We start from the raw sequence: 16,875 nt of genomic DNA, 5'->3' as shown, positions 1-16,875 counted from the left end.
AGCTGCTCCTCAAACGACCTTCTGTAAGGAGCTCCTCAACCAACCTTCTGTGCAAGCTGCTCCTCAACCGACCTTTACAAGATGCTCCTCAACCAACATTCTGTACAAGGTGCTCCGGAACTAACCTTTTGCAGAAGCTGCTCCACAAATGACCTTCTGTACAAGGTGCTCCTCAACCGACCTTCTGTACAAGGTGTTCCTCAACTGACCTTCTGTACAAGGTGCTTCTCAAACAAGCTTCTGTGCAAGCTGCTCCTCAAATAACCTTCTGTACAAGGTGCTCCTCAACTGAACTTATGTACAAGGTGCTCCTCAACTGACCTTTTGTACACGCTGCTCCTCAACCGACCTTCTGTACAAGCTGTTCTTCAACCGACCTTCTGTGCAAGGTGCTCCTCAATAGACCTTTTGTACAAGGTGCTCCTCAACCAATCTTCTGAACAAGCTGCTCCTCAACCCGATCTTCTTTACAAGTTGCTCCTCAACCGACCTTCTGTACAATGTGCTCCTCAACCAAACACTCACAGATGGATCGTCTGATGACAACATCCTAACCAGGAACCTTGCATTATATCATGGTTCCTATGTATCCCTATCTTTGCCTCCATAAGAAGCTGCTCAACCAAGCAACCCAAGCTTCATTACTATCTGCCCAGCCACACCACACACTAAGTATACTTACACCCACATCACAATAATGGCTGAGCCCAAGCATCGAATAAAAATTGTTAATATTTTGGCAGATTGACTTTCCGCCCTGGTTCACATTGATGCAAACATATGCGGTTCAGATGCATTCCAGAACGCATAGATTTGCATGCCAAGCGAAATAACATAGTTTCCTACCAAGGCCGTTCACATCTATGTGGTGCGAATCTGATGGTTAACCACTTCCAGTCCGGACACTTTCCACCCCCCTTCCAGTCCGGACACTTTCCCCCCCTTCCAGTCCGGACACTTTCCCCCCCTTCCAGTCCGGACACTTTCACCCCCTTCCAGTCCGGACACTCCCCCCCCCCTTCCAGTCCGGACACTCCCCCCCCTTCCAGTCCGGACTCTTTCCCCCCCTCTTCCAGTCTGGACACTCCCCCCCTCTTCCAGTCTGGACACTCCACCCTTCTTCCAGTCCGGACACTCCCCCCCCCCTTCCAGTCTGGACACTTTCCCCCCCTTCCAGTCTGGACACTTTCCCCCCCTTCCAGTCTGGACACTTTCCCCCCTTCCAGTCCGGACACTTTCCCCCTTCCAGTCCGGACACTTTCACCCCCTTCCAGTCCGGACACTTTCCCCCCCTTCCAGTCTGGACACTTTCCCCCCTTCCAGTCCGGACACTTTCCCCCTTCCAGTCCGGACACTTTCACCCCCTTCCAGTCCGGACACTTTCACCCCCTTCCAGTCCGGACACTTTCCCCCCTTCCAGTCCGGACACTTTCACCCCCTTCCAGTCTGGACACTTTCACCCCCTTCCAGTCCGGACACTTTCACCCCCTTCCAGTCCGGACACTTTCACCCCCTTCCAGTCCGGACACTTTCACCCCCTTCCAGTCCGGACACTTTCCCCCCTTCCAGTCCGGACACTTTCACCCCCTTCCAGTCTGGACACTTTCACCCCCTTCCAGTCCGGACACTTTCACCCCCTTCCAGTCCGGACACTTTCACCCCCTTCCAGTCCGGACACTTTCCCCCCCTTCCAGTCCGGACACTTTCCCCCCTTCCAGACCGGACACTTTCCCCCCCTTCCAGTCCGGACACTTTCCCCCCCTTCCAGTCCGGACACTTTCCCCCCCTTCCAGTCCGGACACTTTCCCCCCCTTCCAGTCCAGGCCAATTTTCAGCTTTCAGCGCTATCACACTTTGAATGACAATTGCGCGGTCATGCAACACTGTACCCATATGAATTTTTTAGCATTTTTTTGAGACAGATAAAACTTTATTTTGGTGGGATTTTGGTGGTATTTATTCACCACTGGGATTTTTATTTTTTTTGCTATATAAATGAAAAAGTCCAAACAATTTGAAAAAAAAAGTGTTTTTCTTATAAAATTTTGCAAATAAATAATATTTCATCAAAATCTTGGCCAAAATTTATTCCGTTATCTTTTTAGTGAAAAACAAAAACCCAAATTAGTTTATAACCAAAAATTATAATTTTTAAACATTTTTTTTACATTGTTATTTTATTTTTTTTATATTATTATTTATGGGTTTTTTTTAACATACTGTCACCCTAGCAGTGTGGGGTCTCCATGGTGACACTGTACTACTTGTGGGGGGGGATGAAGATTTTTTATTTTTTTTTACACTGATTGCTTTTACACCCATAAAGGCTGTAAGAGGAATCATTTCTCCTCTCTGGCTGCATTCCTGCAGTCATTGAGAAATATTGTGTGAGCTGTGATTGGTCACAGCTTGTCACATGGTACAAGGCTGTTGTGAATAGCCCTGTACCATGTGATCTGTGTGATCATTCAAGATTTCACACGTAGTAAGCAATGTCAGAAGTGACATCTTGGGTACTACTCTGCATGTGATCACTGTTTGGCCAATCAGTGATCACATGATCGGGACCTCGTACAGAGGTCCCGTACAGTGATCGGTGTTCCACAGTGTCCGGAGGACACAGCGGGCACCGGATCGTGGTGCTACGCGCAGCCAGGGAGCGCGCACAAGCAGGGGGTGGGAAGGCCCCCCGCCCCTGCACTGCCACCGTCCGGCTGTTTATATACATGGGCAGGACGGGAAGTGGTTAAAAAAAAATGTAAAAAAGGGTCCTTTGCGTGATTAGGCCGATAGACTATTAAAACTGCATTACAATCGTAGCTGTCAAACACAAATCGCACTCCAAACTGCCTGAAAGTCACACCGCATCCAGTCTGAACCTAGGGTAAGGTAGGTCCTCCACCACATTGCTTTCAGTTCTGGATGGGGGGGGAGGGGGGGAGGGGTCAACTTAAAAATGTCATTAGTAAGCTTTTCAATGAAACATAAAGCAGCGTAACACAAAATGGCGATAACGAGTGGAGACGCACGGATACACGCCACGCACATATGTATATGGAGATGCAACTTATTATTTACCTTTCAGCATGATTGGAGAAACTTGTACTGGACGCCAACCTAATCCGCAAAACAATCAATATGGAAATAATTATCGATATATACAGAACCAATGACAACGTACCGTTCAATTTATGTCACGTGCCCCTCCCCCCACACGTGTCCTGGGATTTTGTGCCCGCACACCTCAATTTAAAATGGATCTAACCCCAAAACTGAAAATGTCCTCTAAAGAAGCATACTAGTCCCTAGATGGGATGGCTGCATTAGTTTTCTTTTTTTCTTTAGTATCGCTAGGGCTGAGCTTAACCTCAACCCCAGGTTTGGTCCAAACACAGCAGTCAATGCCGGGTCAGTGAGCTGTGGGCGGGGGATTCCCCATCCTGCAGTTGCACGTACACAAAGGGGGCGGGGATATTTGTGACATCACTGACCTAATATGGCCACATTAGGCCAATGACAATGTCCCGGCCGCACCTCATTGACCAGGAATGACAGCTCACTTCGGGGTTCAGTCGAATCCAAGCTTATCACTGGTTATCACTCTGGCAACGTCATACCTGCCCACAGATTGCATGATATCCAGCAGCAGAGGAGCCGCCAAGTCCGGGCTCAGGTGAATGAATGTCAGCAAAACAACGATGGCCAGGCCTAAAGTTTCCTCATCATACTCCTCCAGGATGGCTCCACAGTCATGGCACCTAAAGAACAATACACAGCATTTATCTACTCATCCATCTATGTGTATTCTACCTACCTATAGATGCAATATGTACATATCTACCTACCTAATATCTATGGACATATCTACCTACCTAATATCTATGGACATATCTACACATCCAATATTTATCTATCTTCACACATAGAAACATAATCAACTTTCTGTTGTCTTGTTCCAAACTAAGAAAGTTAGAGATTTATAGATATAAATTAAATATCTCTTTTATCAATCTATGTATCTACAGAAGTAGTTCTCATTATCTATCTATCTATCTATCTATCTATCTATTATCTATCTATCTATTATCTATCTATTAATCTATCTATCTATCTATCTATTATCTATCTATTATCTATCTATCTATTATCTATCTATTATCTATCTATTATCTATCTATCTATCTATCTATCTATTATCTATCTATCTATCTATTATCTATCTATCTATCTATCTATCTATCTATCTATCTATCTATTATCTATCTATCTATTATCTATCTATCTATCTATCTATTATCTATCTATCATCTATCTATCTATTATCTATCTATCTATCTATCTATCTATCTATCTATTATCTATCTATCTATCTATTATCTATCTATCTATCTATCTATCTATCTATCTATCTATCTATCTATTATCTATCTATCTATCTATCTATCTATTATCTATCATCTATCTATCTATCTATCTATCTATCTATCTATCTATCTATCTATCTATCTATCTATCTATCTATCTATCTATTATCTATCTATTATCTATCATCTATCTATCTATCTATCTATCTATCTATCTATCTATTATCTATCATCTATCTATCTATCTATCTATCTATTATCTATCTATTATCTATCATCTATCTATCTATCTATCTATCTATCTATCTATCTATCTATCTATCTATTATCTATTATCTATCTATTATCTATTATCTATCTATCTATTATCTATCTATCTATCTATCTATCTATCTATCTATCTATTATCTATCTATCTATCTATCTATCTATCTATCTATTATCTATCATCTATCTATCTACAGTATCTATCTATCTATCTATCTATCTATTATCTATCATCTATCTATCTATCTATTATCTATCTATCTATCTATCTATTATCTATCTATCTATCTATCTATTATCTATCTATCTATCTATCTATCTATCTATCTATTATCTATCTATTATCTATCTATTATCTATCTATCTATCTATCTATCTATCTATCTATCTATTATCTATCTATCTATCTATTATCTATCTATCTATCTATCTATCTATCTATCTATCTATCTATCTATCTATTATCTATCTATTATCTATCTATCTATCTATTATCTATCTATCTATCTATCTTCTATTATATATCTATCTATCTATTATCTATCTATCTATCTATCTATCTATCTATCTATCATCTATCTATCTATCTATCTATCTATTATCTATCTATCTATCTATCTATTATCTATCTATCTATCTATCTATCTATCTATCTATTATCTATCTATCTATCTATCTATCTATCTATCTATCTATTATCTATCTATCTATCTATTATCTATCTATCTATCTATCTATCTATCTATCTATCTATTATCTATCTATCTATCTATCTATCTATCTATCTATCTATCTATCTATTATCTATCTATTATCTATCTATCTATCTATCTATTATCTATCTATTATCTATCTATCTATTATCTATCTATCTATCTATCTATCTATCTATCTATCTATCTATCTATTATCTATCTATTATCTATCATCTATCTATCTATCTATCTATCTATCTATTATCTATCTATTATCTATCATCTATCTATCTATCTATCTATCTATTATCTATTATCTATCTATCTATTATCTATCTATCTATCTATCTATCTATTATCTATTATCTATCTATCTATTATCTATCTATCTATCTATCTATTATCTATCTATCTATCTATCTATTATCTATTATCTATCTATCTATCTATCTATCTATCTATCTATCTATCTATCTATCTATCTATCTATTATCTATCATCTATCTATCTATCTATCTATCTATTATCTATCTATCTATCTATCTATCTATCTATCTATCTATCTATCTATCTATTATCTATCTATTATCTATCTATCTATCTATTATCTATCTATTATCTATCTATCTATCTATCTATCTATCTATTATCTATCTATTATCTATCTATCTATCTATCTATCTATCTATCTATCTATCTATCTATTATCTATCATCTATCTATCTATCTATCTATCAATCTATCTATCTATCTATCTATCTATCTATCTATCTATCTATCTATCTATTATCTATCTATTATCTATCTATCTATCTATCTATTATCTATCTATCTATCTATCTATCTATCTATCTATCTATCTATCTATCTATTATCTATCTATTATCTATCTATCTATCTATCTATCTATCTATCTATCTATCTATCTATTATCTATCTATCTATTATCTATCTATCTATCTATCTATCTATCTATTATCTATCTATCTATTATCTATCTATCTATCTATCTATCTATCTATTATCTATCTATCTATTATCTATCTATCTATCTATTATCTATCTATCTATCTATCTTCTATTATATATCTATCTATCTATTATCTATCTATCTATCTATCTATCTATCTATCTATCTATCTATCTATCATCTATCTATCTATCTATCTATTATCTATCTATTATCTATCTATCTATCTATTATCTATCTATCTATCTATCTATTATCTATCTATCTATCTATTATCTATCTATCTATCTATCTATCTATCTATCTATCTATCTATCTATTATCTATCTATCTATCTATCTATCTATTATCTATCTATCTATCTATTATCTATCTATTATCTATCTATCTATCTATCTATCTATCTATCTATCTATCTATCTATTATCTATCTATCTATTATCTATCTATCTATCTATTATCTATCTATCTATCTATCTATCTATCTATCTATCTATCTATTATCTATCTATCTATCTATCTATCTATCTATCTATTATCTATCTATCTATCTATCTATCTATCTATTATCTATCTATTATCTATCTATCTATCTATTATCTATCTATTATCTATCTATCTATCTATCTATCTATCTATCTATCTATCTATCTATCTATCTATTATCTATCTATCTATCTATCTATCTATCTATTATCTATCTATTATCTATCTATCTATCTATCTATCTATCTATCTATCTATCTATCTATTATCTATCTATCTATTATCTATCTATCTATCTATCTATCTATCTATCTATTATCTATCTATCTATCTATCTATCTATCTATCTATTATCTATCTATTATCTATCTATCTATTATCTATCTATCTATCTATTATCTATCTATCTATCTATCTATTATCTATCTATCTATCTATCTATCTATCTATCTATCTATCTATCTATCTATCTATCTATTATCTATCTATTATCTATCTATCTATTATCTATCTATCTATCTATCTATCTATTATCTATCATCTATCTATCTATTATCTATCTATCTATCTATTATCTATCTATTATCTATCATCTATCTATCTATCTATCTATCTATCTATTATCTATTATCTATCTATCTATTATCTATTATCTATCTATCTATTATCTATTATCTATCTATCTATCTATCTATCTATCTATCTATCTATCTATCTATCTATTATCTATCATCTATCTATCTATCTATCTATCTATTATCTATCATCTATCTATCTATCTATCTATTATCTATCTATCTATCTATCTATCTATCTATCTATCTATCTATCTATTATCTATCTATTATCTATCTATCTATCTATCTATTATCTATCTATTATCTATCTATCTATCTATCTATCTATTATCTATCTATCTATCTATCTATCTATCTATCTATCTATCTATCTATTATCTATCTATCTATTATCTATCTATCTATCTATCTATTATCTATCTATCTATCTATCTATCTATCTATCTATCTATCTATCTATTATCTATCTATCTATCTATCTATCTATCTATCTATCTATCTATTATCTATCTATCTATCTATTATCTATCTATCTATCTATCTATCTTCTATTATCTATCTATCTATCTATTATCTATCTATCTATCTATCTATCTATCTATCTATCTATCTATCTATCATCTATCTATCTATCTATCTATCTATTATCTATCTATTATCTATCTATTATCTATCTATTATCTATCTATCTATCTATTATCTATCTATCTATCTATTATCTATCTATCTATCTATCTATCTATCTATCTATCTATCTATCTATCTATTATCTATCTATTATCTATCTATCTATTATCTATCTATCTATCTATCTATCTATTATCTATCTATTATCTATCTATCTATCTATCTATCTATCTATCTATCTATCTATCTATTATCTATCTATCTATTATCTATCTATCTATCTATTATCTATCTATCTATCTATCTATCTATCTATTATCTATCTATCTATCTATCTATCTATTATCTATCATCTATCTATCTATCTATCTATCTATTATCTATCTATCTATCTATCTATCTATCTATTATCTATCTATTATCTATCTATCTATCTATCTATTATCTATCTATCTATTATCTATCTATCTATCTATCTATCTATTATCTATCTATCTATCTATCTATCTATCTATCTATCTATCTATTATCTATCTATCTATTATCTATCTATCTATCTATCTATTATCTATCTATCTATCTATCTATCTATTATCTATCTATCTATCTATCTATTATCTATCTATCTATCTATCTATCTATCTATCTATCTATCTATCTATCTATCTATTATCTATCTATCTATCTATTATCTATCTATCTATCTATCTATCTATCTATCTATCTATCTATCTATCTATTATCTATCTATCTATCATCTATCTATCATCTATCTATCTATCTATTATCTATCTATCTATCTATTATCTATCTATCTATCTATTATCTATCTATCTATCTATCTATCTATCTATCTATTATCTATCTATCTATTATCTATCTATCTATCTATCTATCTATCTATCTATCTATCTATCTATCTATTATCTATCTATTATCTATCTATCTATCTATCTATCTATCTATCTATCTATCTATCGGGTTCATGCATACAGAAGACATTTACATCCATTCTGAAAGTCATGATCCCCGTCTGGGTTCTCTGGACACCTACTTATCAGACATTATTGTGGGCTGGTCATCAGAAAAATCCTCGGGGGCGGGAACAAACATGCTGACGATACTGGGAGCCGAGAGTAGGCTGGACTTTGTTGCCCCTTAAAAGATACAAAAAGAAACATTGTGACAGTTGGTTGATGTTAGATCCCGGACTGAACAGTGCGAACATTCTGATCCAATAGTGTGAGCGGAATGGTGTCATGTGATCTGCTGTCATGGGAGAATTTATCATTTTAGGTGTTCTGTGAATTCCAAGTGCTTAGAGATCTCGGGGTGTTCTGGGGTGCAGAGATCGCTCATCACCAGAGGCTGGAGTGAACAAGACGAACCTTTCCAGGATATATAGTTAAAGGGTCAGTCCACAAGGAATTGATGTGTTTTTGGGTGGCACTGAGGAGCGAAACCACCTAAAAGTCCCACTTATACACCTGCTGAAGGCATGACAAAGTGTTCCCCTCCCCCTGCACACCCTCAGGTTCAGACGATACCAGAACCTTTGGTACAGAACCTCAAGAATGTACCACTAAAGAGACTCGTACAATAAGTCATATTAATAATATCATCATTTCACCCACCAATCTGAATATACGGAATACTCGTCCTGCCCATTGACACCTCTGAAATGCTTCCTAAGACTTCATGCGCAGCTTTGGGGTCATCTAAATGAAAAAAAGACGAATATTAACCACTTAAAATGTTGAAGACTTTCCAAAAACAGAGCAAAATCACACAATGATCTGAGTCTAATGAGCTCTCCAGTCAAAACAACGTTCAGTAATGAATACTTCGTGTGAATGAAGGGTTACTATTGTCTGAAAGTGATTTGTGGGAAGAGCACAGTACTGCAGAGGATGTAATTGGATCCTATAGATCAGGGGTCTCCAAACTGTGGCCCAGGGGCCAGATGCAGCCATGTGCTTGCCTTTATCCAGCCCTTGGGGCACTATTCCTCCCACTGACACCAATGATGGGACACTATTCCTCCCACTGACACCAATGATGGGACACTATTCCTCCCACTGACACTAATGATGGGACACTATTCCTCCCACTGACACCAATGATGGGACACTATTCCTCCCACTGACACCAATGATGGGACACTATTCCTCCCACTGACACCAATGATGGGGCACTATTCCTCCCACTGACACCAATGATAGGGCACTATTCCTCCCACTGACACCAATGATGGGGCACTATTCCTCTCACTGACACCAATGATGGGGCACCATTCCTCCCACTGATACCAATGATGGGGCACTATTCCTCCCACTGACACTAATGACGGGGCACTATTCCTCCCACTGACACCAATGACGGGGCACTATTCCTCCCACTGACACCAGCGATGGGACACTATTCCTCCCACTGACACCAATGATGGGGCACTATTCCTCCCACTGATACCAATGATGGGACACTATTCCTCCCACTGACACCAATGATGGGGCACTATTCCTCCCACTGACACCAATGATGGGGCACTATTCCTCCCACGGACACCAATGATGGGGCACTATTCCTCCCACGGACACCAATGATGGGGCGCTATTCCTCCAATGACACCAATGATGGGGCGCTATTCCTCCCACGGACACCAATGATGGGGCACTATTCCCCCCACTGACACCAATGATGGAGCACTATTCCTCCCACTGACACCAATGATGGGGCACTGTTCCTCCCACTGACACCAATGATGGAGCACTATTCCTCCCACTGACACCAATGATGGAGCACTATTCCTCCCACTGACACCAATGATGGGGCACTGTTCCTCCCACTGACACCAATGATGGAGCACTATTCCTCCCACTGACACCAATGATGGGGCACTATTCCTCCCACTGACACCAACGATGGGGCACTATTCCTCCCACTGATACCAATGATGGGGCGCTATTCCTCCCACGGACACCAATGATGGGGCACTATTCCTCCCACTGACACCAACGATGGGGCGCTATTCCTCCCATGGACACCAATGATGGGGCGCTATTCCTCCCATGGACACCAATGATGGGGCACTATTCCTCCCACGGACACCAATGATGGGGCACTATTCCTCCCACTGACACCAATGATGGGGCACTATTCCTCCCACTGACACCAATGATGGGGCACTATTCCTCCAACTGATACCAATGATGGGGCACTATTCCTCCCACTGACACCAATGATGGGACACTATTCCTCCCACTGACACCAATGATGGGGCGCTATTCCTCCCACGGACACCAATGATGGGGCACTATTCCTCCCACTGACACCAATGATGGGGCACTATTCCTCCCACTGACACCAATGACGGGGCACTATTCCTCCCACTGACACCAATGACGGGGCACTATTCCTCCCACTGACACCAGCGATAAGACACTATTCCTCCCACTGACACCAATGATGGGGCACTATTCCTCCCACTGACACCAATGATGGGGCGCTATTCCTCCCACTGACACCAATGATGGGGCGCTATTCCTCCCATGGACACCAATGATGGGGCGCTATTCCTCCCACTGACACCAATGATGGGGCGCTATTCCTCCCATGGACACCAATGATGGGGCGCTATTCCTCCCATGGACACCAATGATGGGGCGCTATTTCTCCCACTGACACCAGGACACCCAATGGCCACAATCCAGCTCCTCTAAGGTCTGGCAGTAAATCATCCCAATTTGGAGACCCGTGCTATAGATGACTCTCCTGCAGACCGTTCTCTTCCAATCTCAACAGCCAGCAGATGGATTTTATTTCATCATTAATATTTGTTGGCGCTTCCTAATAAAGACACATTCAGTAAATGTAATCTTAGAATCGTTTGTTTGGAAATGTCTGGATTGGATTTCTCATTTAGTTTCAGAAATTTTTTTCTCTCCTGAGAAAAAAAAAAACAAAAAAAACCAAACACAAATGTTTCACAAAACCTTATGTAGAACGCGAATGTAAAAAAACTATACCAGCACGATGTTTGCGAGAGCCCTCCCCCAAGACTGATGGTTCTATCCCTTCGCTATGTGGGTGGGATGGTTGAAGCTCAGGGGTGGGTGAAGAGGGGAGACTCCACCTACCAGGATCCCAGGTACTGATATTGTGGGGTGCACTGGATTGGTGCTCCAGCTGCCTCTTCATGAGCTGCGTCATTGCGAGCGCTCCCAGAGAACCCCGTTTCATCTGTCTATATTGTGCTTGGTGGACATAAATAAAAGCGGCAATATATTACTGGGCAGCAGCTTTTCTTCTCTACGGCATACAACGGCGTTTCTTTTTATATGGTTGTGCGTCTTTCCACAGCCTGGAACACAATGCCACGATCCTTCCATTGCTTTGCAGTATTATGTAGAAGAGTCGACCTAATGAGGGGTTCCACCATGAGGGTTCTCATTGATCCAGGTCATGGTACCGTATAGCTAGTAGGAGTTCTTCACACCCAACTGGACTGGTTCTGTAGAGTTGAAGATGCTTCATTGCCCATCCAAGTGGCTTCTTCGGTTCTAAGGATTGTCAGGAACATACCCAACGTCTAGAACTCAATAGAGTCCATATCTGAAGCTGCACTCCTCGCTTGACCATTAACTGGTGGGCGCTCAAAGCGATTGGAGTGGATGGTAACAAATGAATTAGAGGAAGTTGGAGACCATAGGGTGGCTTATGTGTCATACCATTAGATACCATGACACCATGGTGTCATCTCTATCTATCTAACCGTTTAGTCGTATCCGACCCTTGGCGACTGCATGGACGCGTAAGCGACTTTTTCCATGAATTCTCTTAGCAATTATTATTACAGGGTAGGTTGCCATGTCTTTCCCCAACCCCCACCATGCAGGAGATCCTGCCAGGATGAAACTAGGACAATTTATTTTTTTAGACAGGAGCCAATTAACCTACCAGCATGTCTTTGGAGAGTGGGAGGAAACCGGAGCACCCGGAGTAAACCCACGCAAGCACAGGGAGAACATGCAAACTCCATGCAGGAGGCGCCATGGACGGGAATCGAACCCATGACCCATTTACTGCAAGGCAAACGTGCTAACCACTAAGACACTGTGCTGCCCTCATGGTGTCATACCAAATAGATATAGCGGTGCCACGTCCCAAGTTCAAAGATCCAAATCCAATGGCAGCACTTATGGACTTTCTAGGCACATCAACTCAATACCACAATATCCAATGGCAGCACTTACGGACTTTCTAGGCACATCAACTGAGTACCACAATATCCATTGGCCACTTACAGACTTTCTAGGCACATCAACTCAGTACCACAATATCCATTGGCAGCACTTACAGATTTTCTAGGTACATCAACTCAGTACCACAATATCCAATGGCAGCACTTACAGATTTTCTAGGTACATCAACTCAGTACCACAATATCCATTGGCAGCACTTACAGATTTTCTAGGTACATCAACTCAGTACCACAATATCCAATGGCAGCACTTACGGACTTTCTAGGCACATCAACTCAGTACCACAATATCCAATGGCAGCACTTACGGACTTTCTAGGCACATCAACTCAGTACCACAATATCCAATGGCAGCACTTATGGACTTTCTAGGCACATCAACTCAGTACCACAATATCCAATGGCAGCACTTACAGATTTTCTAGGCGCATCAACTCAGTACCACAATATCCAATGGCAGCACTTACGGACTTTCTAGGCACATCAACTCAGTACCACAATATCCAATGGCAGCACTTACGGACTTTCTAGGCACATCAACTCAGTACCACAATATCCAATGGCAGCACTTATGGACTTTCTAGGCACATCAACTCAGTACCACAATATCCAATGGCAGCACTTACGGACTTTCTAGGCGCATCAACTCAGTACCACAATATCCATTGGCAGCACTTACGGACTTTCTAGGCACATCAACCCAGTACCACAATATCCAATGGCAGCACTTACAGATTTTCTAGGCGCATCAACTCAGTACCACAATATCCAATGGCCACTTATGGACTTTCTAGGCACATCAACTCAGTACCACAATATCCAATGGCCACTTACGGACTTTCTAGGCACATCAACTCAGTACCACAATATCCAATGGCCACTTACGGACTTTCTAGGTGCATCAACTCAGTACCACAATATCCAATGGCCACTTACGGACTTTCTAGGCGCATCAACTCAGTACCACAATATCCATTGGCAGCAGTTACGGACTTTCTAGGCACATCAACCCAGTACCACAATATCCAATGGCAGCACTTACAGATTTTCTAGGCGCATCAACTCAGTACCACAATATCCAATGGCCACTTACGGACTTTCTAGGCACATCAACTCAGTACCACAATATCCAATGGCCACTTACGGACTTTCTAGGCGCATCAACTCAGTACCACAATATCCATTGGCAGCACTTACAGATTTTCTAGGCGCATCAACTCAGTACCACAATATCCAATGGCAGCACTTACGGACTTTCTAGGCACATCAACTCAGTACCACAATATCCAATGGCAGCACTTACGGACTTTCTAGGCACATCAACTCAGTACCACAATATCCAATGGCAGCACTTATGGACTTTCTAGGCACATCAACTCAGTACCACAATATCCAATGGCAGCACTTACGGACTTTCTAGGCGCATCAACTCAGTACCACAATATCCAATGGCAGCACTTACGGACTTTCTAGGCACATCAACTCAGTACCACAATATCCATTGGCAGCACTTACGGACTTTCTAGGCGCATCAACTCAGTACCACAATATCCAATAGCAGCACTTAAGGACTTTCTAGGCACATCAAGTCAGCACCACAATATATAAAACCATGTATTTCATTATTCATATTGTTTATCTAAAATTTATCAGTGATTTGAGCACTTTCGTCTGGCAGTACTTGGGTCATCGGTCGAATCCCAACCACGGCACCACCTGCCTGGAGTTTGCATGTTCTCCCTGTGCCTGCGTGGGTTTCCTCTGACACTCCAAAGACATGCCGGTAGGTTAATTGGCTCCAGTCTAAATTGGCCCTAGTAGTTGTATCAATATATAAAACAAGCATGCAGCGCTCCTATATGATATAAAACAAACAAAATACCAAACGCATGTATATTACTTCGAATTTGAGAAATATGCTTATATATGTGCAAAATGGTGCATAACGCACATAGCTATATATCGCCAAGCATGGATAAGTTCATGAGTGGATTTCCCAAGTTCAAACGTGAGGATGAGTGACAGTCTGTTTGTAGCAAACTTCAATATATTCGTGACATCAAATGGTGAAGAAAAGAGAATAATACGCACTAACCAGATAGCACTATATAAACGCATGTAGATGATGAGATCATCTAGGTGTGAGCATCTGGACCCAGCTTTCTTTGAGAACGTGCGTGGCACGAAACATGTCAGATAGCTGCCCTCAGTGACTTTCTATCCACGTGGACCTCTTCTTGTCTGGCCAATGGGCCCCTTTTTTGCATATTATGTGAGTTATATTTTATCATTTTACTGCAAATTCTAAATAAAGTAATGCTGCACTTAGATATTTTTGTCCTCTGGCTCATTTTCGCTTGAGCCAATTTTCCCCAAGGAAACTATTGGATACTCTCCTGAGCTCTTTTTCCCCCTGGTGGTCGGCGAACATACTATATGCTTTGGGATACCTGGTCTGAAGTGATCCTGGTTGCTGGCTCCCTCCGGTGGTCTTCAATCATACCCCTGCCATTTGGAAATCCTACTGTAATGCTGCGATAGATGTTGCCATAATCAGAACACCTGGGTCCAGATGCTCACACCTAGATGATCTCATCATCTACATGCGTTTATATAGCGCTATCTGGTTAGTGCGTATTATTCTCTTTTCTTCACCATTTGATGTCACGAATATATTGAAGTTTGCTACAAACAGACTGTCACTCATCCTCACGTTTGAACTTGGGAAATCCACTCATGAACTTATGCATGCTCGGCGATATATAGCCATGTGCGTTATGCACCATTTTGCACATATATAAGCATATTTCTCAAATTCGAAGTAATATACATGCGTTTGGTATTTTGTTTGTTTTATATCATATAGGAGCGCTGCATGCTTGTTTTATATATTGATGTCATCCTAAGAGGTTTTTTGAGGTTTTACCCTTTTATGCTAAGCTGCTCCACTATATAGATCTAGCGCTGGTTTTTCTTAGATATGTGTTTGTTTCCTAGTAGTTGTATGTATGAATGTGAGCTAGAGACCTTAGATTGTACGCCGATTGGGGGCGGGGACTGATGTGAATGTACAATATATATGTAAAGTGCGGCGTAAATTGACGGCGCTATATAAGTACCTGAAATAAATAAATAAATTTAAAAATGCACATAGACTTCAGTGCCTTTCCCCCGGAGTTAAGTTCCAAATTCCTCATATGGACCCTAGGTGGAGATGAAATGGTCCACTTTCACCAGATATGGGGGGGTTCCGCTGTTACATTTGGCCCAGCATGTTTCACGACAGGGGTCGCTTCCTCAGGGGCTTGCAGTGCATCTATGGAGTAAAAAAAACCTCACAAATAATACCAAAAAAGGTAACAATAGCATAAGTTCAGTTAAAAACCCACCAATGGGGCACATACATGAAAATATGTGGGGTATAAATGTAAAGGAGGACTCACATAGCAGAGGGTGAGGTACTCCAGCGCCAGGCATTCCCAACATAGGGGTCTTTTGAGTCCTATATGATTCTTTTACAATTATACCCCACATATTTTAAAGGAGGACTCATAGCAGAATCATATAGGACTCAAAAGACCCCTATGTTGGGATTGCCTGGCGCTGGAGTACCTCACCCTCTGCTATG

General features: G+C 39.3%; 1 protein-coding gene across 1 annotated transcript in view; it reads right to left on the bottom strand.

Moving 5' to 3' along the window:
* The window catches only part of UNC79 (unc-79 subunit of NALCN channel complex), a gene marked incomplete at its 5' end in the record, with an annotated part of 183,863 nt that overhangs the window by 67,613 nt on the left and 99,375 nt on the right, over window positions 1-16,875 (bottom strand). Inside the window, 5 exons of the mRNA XM_089662827.1 lie at window positions 3,079-3,117; window positions 3,618-3,758; window positions 9,042-9,144; window positions 9,622-9,705; window positions 12,124-12,240. Of these exons, the coding sequence (XP_089518953.1) occupies window positions 3,079-3,117; window positions 3,618-3,758; window positions 9,042-9,144; window positions 9,622-9,705; window positions 12,124-12,240 (484 nt within the window). The remainder of the gene's footprint in view (window positions 1-3,078; window positions 3,118-3,617; window positions 3,759-9,041; window positions 9,145-9,621; window positions 9,706-12,123; window positions 12,241-16,875) is intronic.

This window comes from Staurois parvus, unplaced genomic scaffold (genome assembly GCF_062004578.1).
Source record: "Staurois parvus isolate SC_StPar_1 unplaced genomic scaffold, SC_StPar_1.0 ptg001563l, whole genome shotgun sequence".
Classification (NCBI taxonomy): Eukaryota; Metazoa; Chordata; class Amphibia; order Anura; family Ranidae; genus Staurois; species Staurois parvus.
The sequence above is the reverse complement of the archived record's forward strand: the minus strand, read 5'-3'. Positions and strand labels throughout refer to the sequence as shown.